Source organism: Oryx dammah, unplaced genomic scaffold, assembly GCF_014754425.2.
Source record: "Oryx dammah isolate SB20612 unplaced genomic scaffold, SCBI_Odam_1.1 HiC_scaffold_1, whole genome shotgun sequence".
Classification (NCBI taxonomy): Eukaryota; Metazoa; Chordata; class Mammalia; order Artiodactyla; family Bovidae; genus Oryx; species Oryx dammah.
The window spans coordinates 45,682,727-45,697,638 of NW_024070185.1; the positions used below are offsets into that span (position 1 = coordinate 45,682,727).

Consider the following 14,912-nt stretch of genomic DNA (forward strand, 5'->3'; position numbering starts at 1 on the left):
TAGGCCTAATAGAAAAGGTAATATCTGGGCAAAGACTTAGAGGTGAGAGAGTGAGATGTGAGATTATCTGAAAGAAAAGCCACTGTAGGCAGAGATTAGCACATTCAAAGGACCTGGGGTGGTAGCAAACTTACTCCATTCCAGGAAAGGTATAGAACTCAAGTGTGTCCTCGAGACTCAGAGTGAGTGAGGAGAAAGGCAGTAGGAATCAGAGAGGTAAGAGAATGAGCAGGAGTTATGTAAGCCTTATATGTGGTCAGGCTTTCAGCTCTTACTCGGAGTGAAATGCTAAGCTAGCGGAGGTTTTTGAACAGAGGAATGGTAAAATTTAGCTATTGCTTTAGAAAGTTTACTATGGATGCTATGTTTAGATTAGATTGCAGAGAACTAGGGTAAAAGCAGGCAGACTTGTTGGATTAATCCAAGTCAGAAATAATACTGGCTCAGATTGGGAGGTAGCAGTGGAGGTGGTAAGAAGAGAAGTGATTGGATTCTGGACATATTCTGAAGGTAGGACCAACAGAAATTCCTGACCATCTGGATGTGAAGAGTGAAAAGATATAAAGAATGGCCAGGTTTGGGGCCTGGACAACTAAAAAGGGTGGGGTAAGCTTTAGAGTGAGGCTGTTACGAGTGTAGTTTTGACCATGTTCAGTTTGAGATATCTACTTGACAATAAGAGGAGATTACTTTCAATAACAAGCCTGGATTTTAGGAAAGAGGTTGGAAATTAAAATTTGAGATGTAACAACACATATAGTATTTCAAGCCATGAAATGAGATCACCAAAGAAGTGAGCGAGAACGGAGAGATTCAAACACTGGGTCTTGGAGCACTCCAAGATCAAGAGGTCAGAGAAGAAAAGGTGAACTAGCAAAGGAGTGACCAGTGAAGTGGGAGAAAAACCAGGAGAGGTCAGCATCCTGCAAACCAAAATGAGAAAGTCCTTCTAGGAGGCAGGAGTGATCGACTGTGTCCAGTGCTACTAATGACAAGAACGACCAGAGCTGAAAACTGACCCTTGGTTTTAGTAATGAGGGTGTCATTGGCGAGCACAGCAGGCACACGACAGTATCCCAGTAGTTTAGAGTAGATCATGCGGATGACTGGTTGACAAAGCCCATGACTGATTGCCCAGTTTTGCAGGTGGTAACTTTACTGAGTGAAACACTGAGGGAGGGCTTGCACAGCACAAGATCTGATAAGACCAAATGGGGCAGGACTTTTTCTCCCACTCTTATAATAGCCCATTGGATTCTCAGATCTGTGGAAATGAGGGAAAGGAAAAGGAGGAATGCCTTGAAGGAGCAAGGATGGAGCCTCTGATCAATTCTGGTTTGGGTGTCTCAAGCATTGCCTTTTGAGAAATGAATGGACTTCATTGACTAAACTTGAAACTTTAAAGATGCTCTAGAAGCCATTTCATTTGTATGCAATATTTGGGAACTCTTTTTTTCCCTCAGTGCAGCCGTTAATTTCCTTGTGAAATAATAGATAACACTATGTAAAAATTTTTACATCATGTATGTAAAAAAATCAATATTGGCAAAGAAGATGATGCAAGTGGATATAAAAATTTGTGCCTATTTTTTCAGGTTGAAGAGACATAAGCTTTTCATCAAATGAGGAAAGGTTAAGAACTATTTATATAGAGTCCATGGCTTTTTTAAAAAATGAGCCACAGGTACCTAGACTTATATTATGGGTGTATTATTCTGAAAATTACTATTATTATGTTGCTTATTTTAGTGGCTCCATGGTAATTTTTTAACACCAACCACCTCTTTTTTATGGCGGGGGGCTGACTTGTAGTTATGTCCCATTTCTGTAGTATGAATACTTCCATTGTAGACCATTTCAAACTACCAAAGTGAAGCCATTTGGACCTACCAACAGAACTCACATAATTGACTGTTGGAGCCAGTGGAAACAGGTTCCAACACACCACTGCATTATTTACGTGCAGATTAATCCTGCCTCTGCCTAAAACAAGCAAATTACAAAAAAAATAAACTAAAATTAGGAAAGGAAAATGGAAATGTAAAGTGTTATATAATTAACATATAGTATGTAGTGTATGATGTATAAAGTATAAGATATAAATATGTTAAATGTCACAAATAATTATATTAAATATTGTAGACTGTGTGGATCACAATAAACTGTGGAAAATTCTTAAAGAGATGGGACTACTAGACCACCTTACCTGCCTCCTGAGCAATCTGTATGCAGGTCAGGAAGCAACAGTTAAAACTGGACATGGAACAACATACTGGTTCCAAATCAGGAAAGGAGTACGTCAAGGGTATATATTGTCACCCTGCTTATTTAACTTATATGCAGAGTACATCATGCAAAATGCCAGGCTAGATGAAGCACAATCTGGAATCAAGATTGCCGGGAGAAATGTCAATAACCTCAGATACTCAGGTGACACCACACTTATGGCAGAAAGTGAAGAAGAACTAAAGAGCCTCTTGATGAAAGTGAAAGAGGAGAGTGAAAAAGTTGGCTTAAAGCTCAACATTCAGAAAACTAAGATCATGGCATATGATCCCATCACTTCATGGCAAATAGATGGGGAAACAATGGAAACAGTGAGAGACTTTATTTTGGGGGGCTCCAAAATCACTGCAAATGGTGACTGCAGCCATGAAATTAAAAGATCTTGCTCCTTGGAAGAAAAGCTATGACAAACCTAGACAACATCTTGAAAAGTAGAGACATTACTTTGCCAACAAAGGTCCGTTTAGTCAAAGCTCTGATTTTTCCAGTAGTCATGTATGGAAATGAGAGTTGGACTGTAAAGAAAGCTGAGTGCCAAAGAATTGATGGTTTTGAACTGTAGTGTTGGAGGAGACTCTTGAGAGTCCTTGGAGTGCAAGGAGATCCAACCAGTCAATCCTGAATATTCATTGGAAGGAGTGATGCTGAAGCTGAACCTCCAATTCTTTGGCCACTTGATACGAAGAACTGACTCATTGGAAAAGACCCTGATGCTGAGAAAGATTGAAGGCAGGAGGAGAAGGGAATGACAGAGGATGAGATGGTTGAATGGCATCACCTACTTGATAGACATGAGTTTGAGCAAGCTTTGGGAGTTGGTGAAGGACAGGGAAGCCTGGTGTGCTACAGTCCATGAGAGCAACTGAATTGAACTGAAATATTGTACAATTATATTTTCAAGAAGTGTCACAGAAAAATATCAGGAAAGCAGAGCGGAAAACATATTTGAATACATGTTACATGTGGACATATGTCACACATTATTTAATTCTCATAACTCTGTAGCACAGGTTTATTAACCATTATTTTTAAACTCAGGGAGATAGTGAAGAACAGGGAAGCCTGGAGTGCTGCAGTTCATGGGGTTGCAAAGAGTCAGACACAACCTAGCAACTGAACAACAAATTTTTAAACTGAACAACAAATTTTTAAACTGAACATAGGTTCAGACCAGATAATCCATTAGATCACAGTCACACAGACAATAACTATTAGAACCAAGACTTGAACCTCATCTACCTGACTATTCCCCTAAACCAATGATGGAAGCTCAAAATATTGTCCATGGATTAGTAGGATAAATCCTCATGTTAATTACCACCTCAGTGGCACAATACTAGTATATTAATTACTTCCTGTATATTCAACTGAATTATAAATTATTACATGAAGACACTTATTTTGATGGTTAAAATCTTGTAGCATATTTATCTTTCTTGGATTATACACATTCTCCAAAATTATGAGCTCCTTTATCAGTACTGTAGTCAAGTCGTTCATTGACTCTAATTTGTTTCCAGGAACAGTACTCAGAAGAGAAATGAGGGGCAGAATAAATTCGGAGTATGGGGTTAACTGGAGAAGGCAATGGCATCCCACTCCAGTACTCTTGCCTGGAAAATCCCATGGATGGAGGAGCGTGGTAGGCTGCAGTCCCTGGGGTCGCTAAGAGTCGGACTCGACTGAGCGACTTCACTTTCACTTTCCACTTTCATGCATTGGAGGAGGAAATGGCAACCCACTCCAGTGTTCTTGCCTGGAGAATCCCAGGGATGGGGGAGCCTGGTGGGCTGCCATCTATGGGGTTGCACAGAGTCAGACACGACTGAAGCAACTTAGCAGCAGCAGCAGCATGGGGTTAACAGATACAAACTGCTATACATAGAATAGATAAGCAACAGGGATTTACTGTATAACACAGGGAACAGTATTTAATATATTGTAACAATCTATAATGGAAAATAATCTGCATATATATATGTTAGAAGAGAATATGATGTGTCCTTTTTAACAATACCTGATGTTCCATTGCTCTCAAGGCTACTACATGTACATCGAGGCTTCCCACTTGGTATATGGACAAAAAGCAAGACTCTCGTCCAGGCCTCTACGAGGAGTCACTGGGAAACACTGCTTGACCTTTTTCTACCACATGTATGGAGCAGGGACTGGCCTCCTGAATGTTTATTTGAAAAAGGAAGGCGACAGTGAAGAGTCTCTCTTGTGGAGAAGAAGAGGTGAACAGAGCATCTCCTGGCTACGGGCGCTGATTGAATATAGCTGTGAGAGGCAGCACCAGGTAAGCCAAGAGAGACAAGAATCAAATGATGGGAAATGTGCCTATACTCTTCTGATGCTCTTTCTTTTTCTTGCTACCATCAAGAATGTTTTGTTCTTTTTCAGGGTCAAAGATAGAGGCAGTACTTGTTTAAGAGCAAACATAATTAGTCTATATTGATTGAACTTAAGCAATGAAAGGGAAATTAGAAAGAGAAAGCTTTGGGTATTTATACAGAGAGTAATTTTTGTAACTCAATAGTGAAACTGTAGCTATTTTCATCTTGGTACATTTTGAGTGTCAGTTATAGTCTGTGTCCTGAAAACCTCTAAAACAGAGCTTCTCTTTTTTTCTAAACCTGGTATTACCTAATTAGTTGCTGCAGCTGCTTCTTTCATTCATCATTAGCCATATGCAAGGGCTGCTGTTGTAGGCTTCTATTTAACAGAGTACATGATCCAGAGTAAATTTTTAAGCCTCTGTCTGCACTGATGCAAAAGAAACTGAATCTTGATCCTATGTCCTGGGCCTCCCTTGAGTCTGCTCACAGGCAGTAGAAGACTTCCTTCCTGCAGGATCCCAATTATAACGAAATCTGAGCAGCAATAAGGAGGAGGCTTTTCAATTCCAGTGGGTGAGATCAAGCAGCCAATTAGCCTAGAAATCACCAGAAGCCTCCTAATAAGCCTGTGACTACCTGCCTGTTGTTTTTCTTTAGTCACTAAGTCATGCTTGACTCTTTCGTGACCCCCATGGCCTGTAGCCTGCCAGGTTCCTCTGTCTATGGGATTTTCCAGACAAGAATCAGGAGTGGGTTGTCATTCATTCTCCAGGGGATTTTCCCAACTCAGGAATGGAACCTGTGTCTCCTGCATTGGCAGACAGGTTCTTTACCACTGAACTAGGAAGGAAGCCTTTACCTGCCTACCACGAGTCAAAGCTCCAGAAAGTTCTGGGCATATAACATTAGACCCTTGACTATTGCTGAAATTGCTGTATAGAATTCCAGGAGTGACCTTTAGCTAAAAGCCCTACTTCCAAAAAGAAAAAAAAAAAAAGCCCTACTTCCTCCTCATCCTTGCTTCTGGACCAGAGTACCCCTTAATGTTAACCACTGCCTGCTTGGCTTAAGCAAGTCTTCCTAGGAAGAAGTATCCAAAATAAAGACATTATTTTATGCCACCCCTTAACCAAAATTGATTTTCTACAGATCTAAATAGGAACGGCCAGGTTGCAGTGCCATCTAGGTTGCTATTGCTAAGAACAAATAACAGAGGGAAGATGCACCATTATTCAAGGATGGCCCATTATCTTGGTGTGGATAAAACTATCTAAACATTTAGTAAAGGAAAACATATAGCCCCAGGAATAATTTTGATAGTGATTTAATGCCTGCTTACAGAAAGAAAATGGATCACTCATAAACTTCCTTATATCACTGATCATCATTCAGAGATGATGGATTAATTTTTTTAGGTTATCAGGGCACTCACACTATTCAAAGGTCCTCAAGGTGTGATCCTGACACCAGCAGCAACACCTGAAATGTATATTCATCTAAAAGGAAACACCTGCAATGCACACTCCCAGGCCCTGCTTCAGAACTACTGAACCAGAAACTATGGGGCGTAGGGCCCTACAATCTGTCTTAACAAGAATTGTGGTGATTCTGGAGCATTCTAAAGATGGAGAATTTGTGTCACAGATGAAACAAATCTGATTCTCTCAGGCAGAGCCTGAGCCTTGATGTTTTCTAAAACCCCCAAATGGTGCTGATGCACAAGAGCTCTAGGACTTGAGATCTGTGGATTAGGTGACTTCACAGCATCTGAGCCCTGGGTATAGGTCCTTGCATATACTAGACTTGCCAGGTGACTTCTTGTCTGAAAATTTTTTTGAGCACAAAGTAGTGAGGCACCTGGGGTGGCATCTTGGGATATTTAAGCTCAAAGGGTAAAGAATGACCTGAGAGATTTTTGGCTCCTAATTTGGGAAAAAAGATTCCAGATCATTCCTTTAGGCTTAGAGTGGAACAGATATGAATCTGCCATGAGGAATGTTCTTCTTGATTTTGTGATTCCCTCAGGAATCCCAAATGACTATCTGGAGACCAGGATGAACTAGTTTCTCCAAAACATCCTAGTGTCTAATAAAACACAGAGACACCCATGTGCAAATGGCCATCTTCTGTGTGCCAAGCACTCACAGTGCTAAGAGCTGTGCATAAGTTCTTCCAGTTGACCTTGTAGCTCTTCTTTAAAGATGGGGAAAACTAAATGTCCAGCTGGTAAGTGGCAGAGTGAGAACTCAGTCCCAGATCTAACTGGTTCCAATGTTTGCATCCCTAAGTCCCTGTTTTACACTCTCTCCTGCCATAGATGTCCCAACATATACTCATTGCCCTGGATGTCACAAGCACTGGGTGATCTTGGAGAAACGTCAGTCTCTCTGAGACTGTTTGTGTTAGTTGCTAATTCATGTCCAACTCTTTGCAACCTCTTGGGCTGCAGCCTGCCAGGCTCCTCTGTCCATGAAATTCTCCAGGCGAGAATACTGGAGTGGTAGGCATTCCCTTCTCCTGGGTATCTTCCCATCCCAGGGATTGAACCCTGGTCTCTTACATTGCCAGCAGATTCTTTACCATCTGAGCCACCAGGGAAGTCTGTTAATACATTTTCAAAATGGGGTAATAATGCCTGCCATGCTGACATCACTAAAGTGACAGTCAAATGAGATTATGTTTGTAAAAGGGTTTTATAAACTTTAAAGTACCAAACTATAAAAAAGATAATTGTTTCTAAAAATATATTCTTTCCCAAATCTTTCTGATCTTTATAACCATGGCAGACCTGGTATACTCAATAGCTATATCAGTTATCAGACTGAGCTACTATAGGAGCTCAGGCCAAAATATCTCTTTTCAGTAAGTATTTATTGACCATTTACTCTTTGTAAGTGCTGAGAATACTGCAATGAACATAGCATACAGTTCTTACACTTCTTAAGTTTGCGTTCTAGTGGCAGGGGAGAGGTAGAAAATGTGAAACAAAAATATATAATGTAACATCAAGTGATAGTAAGTGCTATGAAAAAGAGTAAGTCAGGCTGATCAGGTAATGAGGTCAAAGAAGTGTCAGGAAATACTCATGAAAGGCCTTGGATGACATGGTACAGTTTGAAATTTATTTCAAGAGCAATAAGAAACCATTAGAGGCTTTTAAGGTAATATGTTCTGATTTATACTTTTAAATGATCATTCTAGCTACTACCTGGAGCTACTTACTACATAGACTATGGTGGTGGGGCTGGTGGGTGAGGAGACTTTGGGAGCTACTGCAGTGGGCCTTGGAGAAGGCAATGGCTACCCACTCCAGTGTTCTTGCCTGGAGAATCCCAGGGACGGGGGAGCCTGGTGGGCTGCTGTCTATGGGGTCGCACAGAGTCGGACACTTAGCAGCAGCAGCAGCAGTGGGCCTGGCAACAGAAATGGTGGGTGGGGCTGTGCAGCAGCGGTGAGATGTCGTCAGAAAGCCCATAGGACTTCCTTCCTTGTAGAAAGTGGGGTTTGAGGGAAAGAGAGGAGCCAGGATGACTCCAAAGTTTTGGCCTGAGCAACTGCTAGAATGGAGTTGCTGTTTATCGAGATGAGGAAGACCTTAGGTGGAGCAGACCTGGAAGAAGGAAGGCAGCTGATGCAAGAGGCAAATTAACAGTTACTTTTGTTTTTAACACACATAGTTTTTGATCTTACTAGACATCCAATGACACCCCACTCCAGTACTCTTGCCTGGAAAATCCCATGGACGGAAGAGCCTGGTAGGCTGCAGTCCAAGGGGTCGCTAGGAGTCGGACATGACTGAGCGGCTTCACTTTCACTTTTCACTTTCATGCATTGGAGAAGGAAATGGCAACCTACTCCAGTGTTCTTGCCTGGAGAATCCCAGGGATGGGGGAGCCTGGTGGGCTGCCGTCAGTGGGGTCGCACAGAGTCAGACACGATTGAAGCGACTTAGCAGCAGCAGCAGCAGCAGTAGCAGACATCCAAAGTGGGTATGTCGAATGAATAGTGGGCTGAGTCAGGCGATCAGGAAAATGCAGAGAACTAGAGAAGTCAAGTCAATCTGTACATCACCAGAGAGAGTGGGCAGGTATTGATTTTTAAAATACTGTGGTACTGCTGCCATTTGTGATTTATCTTGTAGGGCAGCAGTCCCCAACCTTTTTGATACCAGGGACCAATTTTATGGAAGAAATTTCTTTTCACAGATAGGGGGGCAGGGGATAATTTTGGATGATTCAAGCTCATTTATTGTGCACTTTATTTCTAATGTAATGCCACCACTGATCTGCCAGCATTGAAACATGTATATTATCATATGTGAAACAGATCGCCAGTCCAGGTTTGATGCATGAGACAGGGTGCTCAGGGCTGGTGCACTGGGATGACCCTGAGGGATGGGTTGGGGAGGGAGGTGGGAGGGGAGTTCAGGATGGGGAACACATGTACACCTACAGCTGATTCATATCAATGTATGGCAAAAACAACTACAATATTGTAAAGTAATGAGCCTCCCATTAAATAAATTAAAAAAAAAAAAGGAGGTACTAGTCTGCTGCTTGGACGCTGTAGACCCCCAATATAGGAGAAGTATGTGGGTGGCCTCTGGATGATATTCCAGTCATCAGATTTTCTTTGTAGAAAAAAATGTATGAAGTAGCAAAATTTTAATCATGTCCTTTCCTAAGGGATTTATTAAAGTGCTAAGCAGAACCTGACTCACTGTTGATCAAAAACACAGAATGATTTTATTTCCTTTGAATTCTTGCTTACCTTTCCTCCTCTGCTCTCAGGTGTTTTCCTCCTGATTTCTTATCTTTTGATGTCATTGAAAGAGACTGTTAGACAAATTCCCAGCTCAGTGAAATATTTCTGTCATTCATATTGTTCATTATACTGTCTGACATTTAGTAGAAATTATTATGTGCTGGTACTGAACTAAGACCAGGTCTTCAAATTTTCTTGCTTATGATGCCCTTAATCTCAATAATTTTTTCCTGGTGCCCCTGGACCAAAAGATAGTTAATGTTCCCTTTATCAAGTAGTTGAGTCAAAACTGTAAGTATTTATGTCCTAATGACTTGAGCTTCCCAGGTGGCGCTAGTGGTAAAGAACCCCGCCTGCCAATGCAAGAGATAGAGATGCAGGTTTGATCCCTGGCTTGGGAAGATTCCCTGGAGAAGGCATGGCAACACACTCCAGCATTCTTGCCTGGAGAATCCAATGGACAGAGGAGCCTGGCAGGCTACAGTCTATAGGGTTGCACAGAGTCAGACACGACTGAAGCGACTTAGCATGCATGCACAATGACTTAGTAACCATTTGAAAATAAAATACACTTAAACTGAAAGAAAAAGTTACATTTTTATCTAATTCTAAAATAACCGCAATTATTTAATAGGATTTTTACAAATACAAATAGGGGAATAATACAAAGGGGAAATCATAATGCTATAAAATGGTTATCACTCAAATATTTAGGAAATTCAAAGGAGAGGGTTGTATGAAATCAAGGTTTTGGCCTGACAAAAGACTATTCAGAATATAATTCCATCAGGTGATTTTTCTGTTGTACTTCCACTGCAGAGTTGGAGGTCAAAAAACAGATTTCATTGCTGTCCAGAAAACCAAAACAGTTATTAACTACATTCATATATCCTCCTATCTAGATGTATTAGGACACTTTTTCCTCCTCTTACCATTTATTTGAATTCTTGTATAGGGTTATATCTTTAGAATTTCTATTAATGTTATCTTGCCACATTTCTGTTCTTAAAGCTTCTTTGAGTCATTAAATTCAAGATAGTTTCATATGCTTATTAATTATCCACTTTATATTGTTTATTTAATTTAAATCATGAACTAGTCCAATGGGAGTAATTTGCTCATAAAATTAGTAGAGCAAGTGTGTCTTCTAGACAATTTTCATTACCCACAAGCCTCCCTGGAGTATTCCATGGTTTATTAGCTATTATTAGTGTTTTTAGAGCTGATAATATATTTTCCCTAGAACTGAATATTTGATCAGTTATTTTCTTCTAGGATCTAAAGTCATGAAACTGGTTTCCTCTTTTTCCTGGGCTGTGTCTTGGATGTTATGGTATTTAACATGATCAGTGAACCATTGTCTTTTTGGTAAATTTAACTATTATACAGTGCTGTTCATACTTGGGTCTCATCTGTTGTTTTAATTCTCCCACCTAGAACTAGTACAAAGGTAGATTTAGGGAGAGACTATGGAAGCTTAAGCTTCCGGGCCCTTCACTTTCACAGGGCCTGTGAGTGACAGGAGTAGAATATTCTAGGTAGCAAGGGAAAACAGGTCACCACCTAGAGGCATTTCTTGGTGGACATTCCTGGGAAATTGCCTAAAGAGGTCTCAGAAGAAAGGAACTTGAATTTCCAAGGCTCCAGTAATTTGTTGTGAATTTCTTTACATTCCAAATAAGAATTCCCTTTTGTACCTAAATTTGAATTGGTGATTTTGTATTCTTTTCCTGAAAGTGGGCCCCTGAGAATAATCTAAGCTTCCAAACCCACACAGCCTAGATCTGCCTCTGACAAGCATTGTTTTAGCAGGATGACTCTATTTCTAAATTCGTATTTCATTATTTTTCAGATAATTTTTGAAGCCATTCGGGGAGTGTCAGTAAGAAGTGATATTGCCATTGATGATATTACATTTCAAGCAGGATCCTGTGAAGGTAACAATAGTTTTCCAGATTATTTAAGTTTGACTGAAAAGACAATTTGCAGTAGTTTCAAATCATAAGAATGCAAATTCAGTATTTTCTACATTAAAAATAGAGAAAACTATTATTGTCTATTTGTCTTTCCTGACAGAAATGGAAGATGAAAGTCAGCAATCATCAGGATATTCTGAGGACTTAAATGAAATTGAGTATTAAGCAATGATCTGAATCGGATTAACTAAACAAAAGCCATACCTCTCTTCAATCAAAATGAAAACAAAATAATACTGGACAGTCTTAACCATTTCATAAGTTATAAAATGAATTCAGAGCACTCTTTTTCATTACTTTTGCAAAAAATACTGACTCAGGGCTTTTTATTTTTTTTCTTTTTGCGTATGACAACTGTTACTACAAGTACAGGCTGCTGGTTTTACCTAGATCATACATCTTAACTTTGGTACCAGTTAAAAATACAAATGTACTATATTGTAGTCATTTTAAAGTATACAAATAAAGGGCACAATCAAATGAGATGTGCTCACTTAAATCTGCATTCAGTGAATGTACTGGGAGGAGAATAGGTTTTGTGGGTTTCCTTTTGAAGTTCAAGTATCATAAATATTTTAAAAGTAATAATGTGTGATGTCAGTAATATCTGCAGAATGAATGCAGTTTTTCACGGTAACAAGTTATTCTAAGAAAATAAAGTCTTTTTTCTATGTTTTATTCATAGAAATGGAGTATTAATTTTTAAATATGTTTACCATATGTGATAACAAAGGATCTTTCATCAGTGTTCCGGGATAAGTATTAATTAATGCTGTATTACAAAGCAGTGCTACCTTCTTTTTTCTATTTTTGAAAGTCATTCTGAACACTTGGATAGAAATTGCACGCTTTTTTTTTGTAAAGTAAGCTTGAAAATGTTTATGTACACACACCCCTAAATTTTTCTAGTGTGTTAAACAATTTTACCGGTTTTTAAAATAAATATTTTGATAATGTTTTGAGTTACATGAATTAAAACAGATGTAGTAAACTACTATCTTTTATTTACATGTTTAGAAAATTATATAGACATGTTTATATATTCAAACAGCTATTATGAAATTGTGATTACCTAATAAAAAATAATTTGAAAATCTCTCACTAGCAATTAACCTTCTTCAACATCTTTTTCTCTCTGTTTTTAAAAAATTTCTATTTTTATTCTTTGGCTGAGTAACACATGGGTGGTTCCCTGATGAGGGATCAGCACAAAGTGTTAACCACCAGACTGTCAGGGAAGTCCCAATATATTTTTTTGAATGAATGTCTTCACTGTATAACTGCTGATTCTAATTTGAATCTCTACTCTGCTACAATTAAATGCTTCTTAATCCTTTTTGTTAGTGGCATAAGCACTGCAAACATAGATACCATAATTAATTTTTAAAAAGTGTTTCATTTCACATAAGTGATCTCAATTTTCTCCAAAACTGTATCTTATTAGAATGTAAACTCTGTGAAGACAATGATTCCATAAATGAATGAAGTCATTCACCAGACTCTGCTTACAGATTACATAAACCCATGGTAATAATCAGCTTCCCAGGTGAAGCAGTGGTAAAGAATCTGCCTGCTAGCACAGGAGACGCAGGAGATGAGGGTTTGATTCCTGGGTCGGGAAGATCCCTAAAGAAGGAAATGGCAACCCACTCCAATTTTCTTGCCTGGGAAATTCCAGGGACAGAGGAGCCCAGTAGACTACAGTCCATGGCGTTGCAAAAAGTCGGACACAACTGAGCAACTGCACATGCACAAGTGGTAATAAACATCGCTAATATGTATTGCATATTTATTATCATCAGACATTGTCCAAAGAGCTTTACATGAATTTGCTCATTTAATCCTATAACAATCCATAAGGTAGAGCTAGTGATGGTTGTTACATTTTGTAAGTAGGAAACTAAATCTGTTCAAGTTCAGCAACTAGTGTAGGGCTTGGCGTTGAACCTTGGTTTCACTGTTCTTTAAAAAAGAAATGACAGGCCCCAAATGTAGTTACTTGTACTAAGTCCCACATCAGCAGACCAATTCTTAATAGCTAACCTAACTGCAGTTATAACCTTCCCTAGGATTGCAGTCTTAACAGATCAGTCTGGAATTTTCTGGTCAGCAGCAGTGAGGTAATCAGCCACATAGGCCCTTCCCATCCCTAAAAGGAAGATGAAGTAGTCCATTCTCTCCTTTTCCCTTTCCCCTCCTGTCTATAAAAACCTTCCATTTTGTAGAAATCCTTGGAACTCTTCTCTGCTCACTAGTTGGGATGCTGCCCAATTCATGAATTGTTCAGTAAAGCCATTATATCATTACAGTCGACTTGGTTGAATTTTTACTCAACATTGCCAAACCTGTGTTCTAATCCTCACAAAACTCCTCCTGAACCTCCCAGCTCCCCTACCAACTCCATTCCCAATACCTAAGGTTCCAAGTTTCCCACAGGTAGGAGGATTTATTGGCTACCCTGGAGGTTGCCAAACCAGAAATACTACTTGGGATAGCAGCTTTGGAAGGGGGGTGGGGTGGGGGTGGGGTTGATGGTGGTAGTGTTGCAGGAAAGGGCACCCCTTCCAGGGCCCGAAACTGGGCTCTTTTCTAACACTCGGAAATGAACTGTCCGAGGAGACACATCTGCTAACAAAGCAAGAGATTTTATTGGGAAAGGGCACCCGGGTGGAGAACAGTAGGCTAAGGGAATCCAGGAAAACAGCTCTGTCACATGGCTTGCAGTCTCGGGCTTTATGGTGATGGGATTAGTTTCCGGGTTGTCTTTAGTCAATCATTCTGACTCAGAGTCCTTCCTGGTGGTACACACCTTGTTCAGTCAAGATGGATGCCAGAGAGAAGGATTCTGGGAGGTGGTCAGACAGGTGGTGTCTCCTTTTGACCTTTCCCGAACTCTTCTGGTTGGTGGAGGCTTATTAGTCCCCTGTTCCTTACCAGGACCTCCTGTCATAAAACAACTCATGCAAATGGTTACTATGGTGCCTGGCTGGGGTGGGGGGGTGTGCTGGTTTCAATCAGTGTGCTTCCCCTAACAGTAGGGGTGGGAAGTAGAGGGGGTAGGAGTTGGGGGCTAATTATTGACTTAGGGCAGAAAGAAAGGAAGTAACTATTACCATTTGTTGCTGAAAAACAACGTGAAGTTCATAGAAGCGAAGAGAGGAGATAGAAGGTGAGCGGATTTACTTATCCTCTCTCACTAATGCCCCCTTTGCATGTTTCACTGATTGGATGCCACTCTTCCTTTTCCAGGTTGCCCTTGGCCTTTATTTTAACTATATTTCACCTGGATGAAAATTTGCAAAGTATTGTAAGCACAGTATAGTTTTCTCAGGTTTAGAAATGCCCCCGAGAAAGGCATACTAGCTAATAATTACTGCTTAACCATTTAAACCCAGTGTTAGCATTTATTCCAGTTCTCACCTAAACACACAAGTGCTTCAGATGGAAACTACTTTTTCACACAGATTGCCTTTTCTCCTATAATTTGCTGTTTGTGTTGGAAATTATTTAGAAGGGAGCAAAGGAGAATCTAACGAAAATAGGGCTC

The 14,912-nt window shown here is 40.0% G+C and overlaps 1 protein-coding gene across 2 annotated transcripts in view; it reads left to right on the plus strand.

Moving 5' to 3' along the window:
- The window catches only part of MAMDC2 (MAM domain containing 2), a 160,827-nt gene extending 148,361 nt beyond the window's left edge, over positions 1-12,466 (plus strand). Inside the window, exons 12-14 of one of the 2 annotated variants that reach the window (XM_040251101.1) lie at positions 4,326-4,585; positions 11,242-11,326; positions 11,466-12,466. In XM_040251101.1, coding sequence (XP_040107035.1) covers positions 4,326-4,585; positions 11,242-11,326; positions 11,466-11,530 — 410 coding nt within the window. In that variant the 3' untranslated portion in view covers positions 11,531-12,466. Of the gene's footprint in view, positions 1-4,325; positions 4,586-11,241; positions 11,327-11,465 lie in introns of those variants that run through there. The other variant, XM_040251186.1, reaches the window with a different exon arrangement.
- The last annotated feature ends 2,446 nt before the right edge of the window (positions 12,467-14,912 follow it).